The following is a 7,511-nucleotide window of genomic DNA, read 5'->3' as shown; positions in this document are numbered from 1 at the left end:
TCGGGCTCGATCCACAGTGCAGGCTCCTGTGTCTTCTGCCACAAGAGGCTGGGAAGGGTGGGAAGGTTGCCCCTCCGTTGGTCCTCTTTGGGCTCTTATGCTCTGGGGGCCTCTGGATGTCTGGGGCCTGGATCTCCCCCATGCCTGCTTCATAGCCCTGGGGGACCAGGCTATCGCTCCCCACACCCTCTAACAGATGGTTACATGGAGAAACCTTTTGAGTACAAGCGCACCCTTCCACACAGGTATGCACACAGGTGTACACATGGGTGTTCACAGACACCTTATACCTTTTTTGGCTGCTACCTCAAAGCACTACGCTGTCAGTCTTGCGTGCTGCACAATAACATTCAATATTTAGTATTTACTTATACTTACATTTATTTAGGTTATTGCAGTGATGTTTTGTGTATTGTGTTGCTCTCTTTTTGCTTGTTTTCTCTTTTTTATTTCTTTCCATCCAGGTGATTTCTTTTCTTCTTTCTAAAGTGTCCTCTCTCACTGTCCCTCTCCCCCTCTGTTTTTCTTTCCCTCCCTCCCTTTCTTTCTTTTTTCTCCCTTTCCTATCCCTCAGTCATGTCTGTCCTGTCTGTAATAACTTAAAATAAAATACATAAATAAATAATAATAACAAAGGCCAATCAAATGGACCAGTACGGCAAGGCTGTGATGATCCACTTGGTAAAGTAAATCCGCTGGGCATCTTTCTTGGCCTTCAGACAACAATTGGCTAAAGCTCCAAACGGGACAGGCCAAAAAAAAAAAAAAAAAAAAGGAAATGGAACCACTTGTCAAATATGTGCTGTTCTGTACATAATCTAAATTTGAAAGTAATAGTTTAATCTATTAAACCCCAAGGGCCATTTCTGAGGTTCCTGCTCGAAAGTGAGAAAGTGACATGCCCAAAATGAATAATTATTAAAATTAATTGCTGAGTGTTTCTCTGCAATTACAAACTCTGTGCAAACAATCTTGGTAACAAAATAAAACTAACATTTGTGAGACTTCATCAGGGGTGTAAATATTACAGCAGATGCTACTGTGTCAACGTAAATGAGGATGGAACACAGAAAAAATATGATTTTTTCCTCATCTTTTTTTGTTTTTTATTTTATATAAAACATTTTTAAAATATGCAGAGAAAGACAATAAACTCCAGAAAATCAGGAAACAATATATTGACATTATCTGTCAAAAGATAATGTAACTATATGTATCTATAATGTATCATGTAATACATGACACAGTGTATCATGTATAATGTATCATGTAATACATGATACATTGTAGATACATATAGATAGATTATAGATGCTTTGCACAGATAATGTATCAGGTAATACATGATATATATCCGTAATGTGGATTAACATTGGCAATCAAGATAAGCACTCACACAAAGTTGGTTATCAACTCAATAACCTAACTAGGATTCCACCTGCTCGTTCGCATGAAAGGGTGGTGTTAGCAGTGTCTAACAAAAAGGAGCGTTTAACGGGTTATATGATTCTTCTTCCATAAAATGATCCCTATAAGTGTACTCTAGAGACATTATCAGATGGTGATTAAAAAAATCTATATATAGAAGATTCAATATAACATGAAAAAAACACCCATGCTTTTTACGGACAAGAAATGATCTGTGCAGCAAATGTTGAATCTAATCTACACACCTTACACTGCCACATCCTTCACTCAGAAGGTTAAATAAACTATCCATAGGCAAATCTTCATTTAAGTGAACCCTAAGTAAATGGGGTTGGATGGCAGCTGCATTCTGAAAGTAGTAATGGAGAGAAGTATTAGAGAGAGTCCAAGCTGTACTTTTCTATGGTGCTTCTCAAGCCATAAGTCTGCAGAACAAACAGGAGAGAGAAGTTAGGTGCTGGAAAGTAGCTGGGCAAATTGAAAGGAAGGGTGACGAATTAATACAAATCATACAGGGTGGGAAACATTGTGTTTTCCTTAGACTCTGTAGACAAGGGAATCTGCCAGTAAACCTTCGTCACATCAAGTGTTATTAAAAAGCAAGCAGTGCCCAACCAGTCCAGGAAGTCGTTGACCTGTGGCGTGGGATAAGCATCAAACTGTGACATCTGATTCACCTTGGAGGAGTCTGCACAGAACTCTATAGACCCATCTTTCTTCACCACAAAAACTACTAGGCTACAACTTGCTTTTTGTGTTCAGGTAAATTACAGGGTTGACAGCACGTGCTGTGAGCACGAAGATGTGCTGTATGAGGGTGGTGAAACTAGGCAATCTGCAAAATGCATCTGCAAAAGGCTGTTGTAGTGCAACAAGTCCTGCTCTCTGGGCCAGCATGAGATGGTTATCACAATGGAGTGAGGTGGCAATGATTGAATTTTGCACCTCATCCCCCAGCTCATCTCTATCTTTCACCAACCTCACCACAGAAACCGAGCCTGCCTCTCCCCATGCTTCTAGGAGATTGAGGTGATATATCTGTGAGACTCCATCTGTCTCCACTGCATTACTTCATAATCAAAATCCCCCACTTGCCATGTGACCAGAAAGGGACCTTAACAATTGGCAGGTAACAACTGGGCCTTCTCCCACAATAATCTCACAAGTGTCTGCAGTTTTGCTTTCAGGACCAGGATGTATTGAATTTCATTTTTATTTGGGCTTGGACCTTCCTCCCAGTTTTCTTTAGAAACTAAGTCTTATTCAGGCCCTGCATGAGCCAGCTGAGACTGGTTTTTATTTTTCTTTCTTTAATTTTTTTATTTTATGAAAAATCTTCAGCTCATTTTAAGTTGGTGGCAGAATCACATCTCAAAAGAGGGACAAAACTATGTTTAGCACTCTGTAGCATCCTCTCTTAAAAACAGTTCAAGTCTGATAACACTTGAAATGTTTAAATCACTTTTAAAAACACAATTTTTTTTTCAAAAGCTTTTCAGAAGTAGTACCAGAGTCAGCTGGTAGTCAGTTTTAGTCAGCTGTTGGTCACTCTTAATCTTTTTATTTTGCTAATTTTATTCATTGTATATCTTATTGTCTATTTTACTCAAGTTTTAATATTTAATATATATATTGATTTATTTTTATCTTCTTTTTCATTCATGTATTTATTTTATTTTTATTTATATTTATTTATTTGTCTGGTTTTTAACTGCTATCTCTGTTTTATTATTGGAAAGCACTTTAGTCAACTTTGTTGTTTTTAAAGTGCTATATAAATAAAGTTGGTTTGGATTGGATTGATATTCTTGCTGCTATTTTTCGTTTCATGATATTCTGAAGTTTTCCATTTGTTAAAAGGTCGGAACTGCCAGGTCTGGCAGTATTTTTGGATCATGTTCACATGTGACGTGGTATGATCAACCTTTAATGTGTGGATACCATGTTGTGCGTTGTGTTCCTGAGCCCATACAGTGATTTCCTTAAAATAATCATGACTGTTTTTAATGCAATGGCACTTGTGCCCGAAGATCATGGGCATCCAATATTGAGTTTAATCTCTTCCCTAGAGCATAGACATTTCTCCAGATTCTCTGAATTTTTGATGATTTTCTTTACTTTAGATAATGAGATTTTCACAGTCTTCACAATTTTACATTGAGGAATACTATTTTGAAATTAGAGACAACTGCAGACAATTTTTAGATATGTTTTTTGCCAATTGGTAAAACTTGGACCATCTTTACTCGGGCCATGATTACTCAGTTTACTCATTTTGAACTCAACCTGATGCCATTTAATCTTACTAGTAGCAAACTGTTCCACCAGCTGTCTCTTAAGTATCATCTGACCTGAAGCGGCATGTATTGCACAATGCCATTAAACCAACTCTTTTCTGTTGCACAATAACAATTTCCTACAGTGCAGTTCAAGTGCCCTGACGTGATGCACCAACAATCGAAATGCTGACTGACAGGGATCGGGCATATATAGTGCATGTGATGACCATGAGTGGAGTGGTCACAAAAAATGAGATTGTAGAGGAGGAGTTCTGTGGTCAGCTCAATTTAAGTTTTTCGGCCATTTGCTCATCTTAGTAGTCAGTTTAGCACATGCCACATTCTGTGCGAGAGAACCTATTTTTCCAGCCTTTTCTTGTTCCCTTCTCAACTTTTTTTTTAGATGTAGTTCTGCCATCAAACTCAATATTAGTTAATGTTTTTCCTAAAATGGTAGACTTTCTAAGTTTAATGTTTTGGTATATGGTCTGTGTTCTGATGTACATAAAATATGGGTTAATGGCATTTGCAAACTGTTGGAGGCAGTTTGTATTTACAGTCAAAATTAGGGATGGGTATTGATAAGATTTTAACGATTCCGATTCCATTTTCGATTCTGTTTAACGATTCGATTCTTTATCGATTCTCTTATCGATTCTTGTTTTTAAAAAGGAGAACACTAAGGTCGATTAGCTTAGAATTTTGTTTTATATCTTCTCTTTGAACAAGATAGAAATTTAGGAGTAACATGGCCTTATAAACCCAACAGTGAGATCTTAAGAGATCCAGCCTACGGCTCTTCAATGGGGTGTCACAGGGTCCCCGGGGAAAATTGTAAACGTAAAATAATAAAATAAATATTCTTCTGTAGCAATAACAAAGTATAACATAAATTATTTTGTAGCAATTACACAAGAATATCCAGTAATGTCCCTGCCTACAATTAAACACATTCACTTACCATCTGCTGTGGCAAATGGCTGCAAGGTTTTTACCACAAACTAGTCACTGCTCGGTGACATTCGGGCCTGAAAAGAGACGCTACCGGTGGACTGCAGCGACAACTGCCAGCGAGCGCCAGCCAGACTCTGTCTGTCTGTCTCATCATGGTCACCTAAATGCACAGTAATGGCAGGTTTTGTAATAAAGCAGATCGCGCTAACATAACATGCACTGTTAGTTGATTATTTACCTGCCGCATTAACGGGAGAGGACGTGCGAACGTTACCGCTGCTGCTGGGTTGAGATCCACGAGTCCGGAGCGGAATTAAAAACACGACATTCATTTAAGTTCATCGCGTGTTTTGTGAGCAAATGCTTTTGCATATTCGTAGTGTTTCCTCCCTTAATGAAATATCTACTTTGCAAGTATTGCAAGTTGCCCTGTTGTCATCCGTTCTCGTAAAGTATAACCAAACTTTTGAGCGTTTGAGCCGCTTAGGCGCCGTGTTTCCTGCCAGGTACGCTCCGAGGCGCCGCAACGTGGTGACGTCATTCGGGGCGACTGAAATCGATAAGGGAATCGTTTGCAAAAATGGCAAACGATTCCAAGGAATTGAAACAGTGGGAACCGGTTCTCAACAAGAACCGGTTTTCGATACCCATCCCTAGTCAAAATAGAGTCTTTTTTTAGAAATGGGTTTTTATTATTATTTTACATTTAACTACTATCAGTTACTACCTCGTCAGAATGGGTCGTTGCAGCAGGTAGCACTGTGTGTCTGGTTTGTATTAAATCCCAGTTCTTTTGTATTCTTTACGGCCAAGAAAGACACAAGGCTCCAAGTGGTCTTTTTACTTAAAATGATCTTTAATTTTACATATCCTGGATATGGAGACCTGAACACAAAACACACAACCCCAGGTCTGAAACACAAAAGGAAGCCTAGTTGTTTATATACTTGCTCTCTATGTCACACCACTAGTTGGTTTCACTTTCTGCTGCAGGTCCTATGCTCTGCAAAAGTATGCAGTTTCCTGTCAGCCTACGACCTAGTTTTACACTGAAGTCTGGGCCTCTCATAAAACACACTAATCAGCATTTAGATTATATATTTTATTCCCTAACATTTGGCAGACACACAGTGCAGATTATTATAACAACAGACAAACATAAAGCACTTAAATTAACATTCTTTCTCAAGAAACCAGAAATTAGAAAAAAGTACTTCAGTTACTGTTCTTCCTCAGATTTTTAATGTGGTCAAAGTTAATGTATTTTTTTCTATCACTGAAAAAATAAACAACAACAAGAAAAAAAATAGTAGTATGAGCTCATTCAATAAAATGGTGTCAAAATCAGCATAATCAGATTTATACTTTTTACAATTAATATTACAATTAATATTAATACTACAAAAGTGAAGCAGCAATATTCATAGCTCAATCTGCTATATTTACAGAGACCAAAAGAATGGCTGCATTTACTTGTATATAATTTTTAAAGTTTCAAACCTTTTTAAAACAGTATTTCTACAGTATACTGACCTCACAGGAGCCAGTCTGTAGGATCTGTAGAGTGACAATTAGTTTTACAGCTTTTCTAAACCAAGGATAGAACATAGTATAGATCAACGGGTTTAGACATGAGTTTAAAAAAAACACACTCATTAAATTAGGGGCTACTGAGCTATTTCTGTCCCTTACAAGAGAGACACAGTAATACGGGCAGAAACAAAGTAGAAACACAACTACAAGAATCCCAAGAGTCCTGGCTGCTTTCAGCTCAGATTTGTTTGTTTGATTCAATGAACGCTGCAGTGTGACAGTTGTTACATGAGAGCGCATGGCACGAGCCTGAGACACAGCCACCAAAAATACTCTCATATACAGAACTATGATAACAGAAATTGGAACACAAAACGATAAAACAAGGTCAGCAGTTCCTGCAATATCATTGATGACAAGGACACACTCTCCATAGCAGGAATTATACCTGCCTGGTTTAATCAGTAAGTCTTTTAGGTATAAAGTGTCATAGAAAATAGCATAAAACCAACACAAACAAATCCAGTGTTTGATTCTCACCACAGTCATTCTAGTGGGGTAATGCAGAGGGTCACAAATAGCCACATAGCGGTCAACTGATATTAGAACTATGTTCCCTATTGAAGCACAGGTAATGTTGCCAGTCAGATACCAATAAACAGAACACATAACATCACCAAACACCCAGCAGGTTGTGCTTCTAAAGATTTCTAATGGCATCAACAGGAAACCAACAAGAAAGTCTGAGACAGCCAGAGAGAGGAGAAGGATGTTAGTGGGTGTGTGAAGCTGCCTGCAACAAGAGAGAAAAGAAGATAATGCAGATTAATAATGTCAAAATGTCTCCAATAATTTCATTAGTAAGGCACTGAAGCAAGGCAAATAAAACATCATAGTTAAACTACACCAACAATGTGCTAGATTCACTCCATTAATTTATTAAAGCATAGTGTTAAAGTTTTGAAAACTTAAACTCTAATTTCAGCTGAGGAATTGATCTGTGCCTGAAGTGAGAGACTGAGATGATGACGAGAAGGTTCAGAACAGCAGTGATCAAAGAGATACAGGACAGCACAATGTTCAGGAGCACAGCTTTGGACCAGTGAAGTGTTGGCTTCTTGCAGGAACTGTTGAGCTCTACAAAACAAAGCTCGTCTCCTTTCTTTATCTCCATCATCACTTGGCTGCAAATCCTGCAGCTCTCAGTTAAGAGCTTTTGCTTGAAGAGCCATTATATCTGTTTTTGATGCCCAGCCACCCCCACCCACCCATCCACCCCTATGCACCCCTACCCACCCCTGTATCATATGTTTCTTT

At 38.3% G+C, this 7,511-nt stretch overlaps 1 protein-coding gene across 1 annotated transcript; it reads right to left on the bottom strand.

The window, feature by feature from the left end:
• Positions 1–6,020: 6,020 nt before the first annotated feature.
• LOC100710681 (trace amine-associated receptor 13c-like) lies at positions 6,021–7,408 on the bottom strand. Its single transcript, XM_025904110.1, has 2 exons — positions 7,199–7,408; positions 6,021–6,987 (listed from the first exon to the last, which is right to left on the bottom strand). The coding sequence occupies exons 1-2, from the start codon at positions 7,369–7,371 to the stop codon at positions 6,180–6,182; spliced, it is 981 nt and encodes a 326-aa protein (XP_025759895.1). The 5' UTR covers positions 7,372–7,408; the 3' UTR covers positions 6,021–6,179.
• Between the last annotated feature and the right edge of the window lie 103 nt (positions 7,409–7,511).

Source organism: Oreochromis niloticus, linkage group LG16 (genome assembly GCF_001858045.2).
Source record: "Oreochromis niloticus isolate F11D_XX linkage group LG16, O_niloticus_UMD_NMBU, whole genome shotgun sequence".
NCBI classification, from domain to species: Eukaryota; Metazoa; Chordata; class Actinopteri; order Cichliformes; family Cichlidae; genus Oreochromis; species Oreochromis niloticus.
This window is presented reverse-complemented; position numbering and strand designations above follow the sequence as displayed.

What these genes read in the sequence shown, in the direction of transcription:
- LOC100710681 (XM_025904110.1), bottom strand. Translation starts at nt 7,371, where the DNA reads ATGATGGAGATAAAGAAAGGAGACGAGCTTTGTTTTGTAGAGCTCAAC. An exon ending in ATCTCAGTCTCTCACTTCAG is followed by an intron (nt 6,988 to 7,198) that starts GCACAGATCAAT and finishes CTCTTGTTGCAG; the next exon opens with GCAGCTTCACACACCCACTA.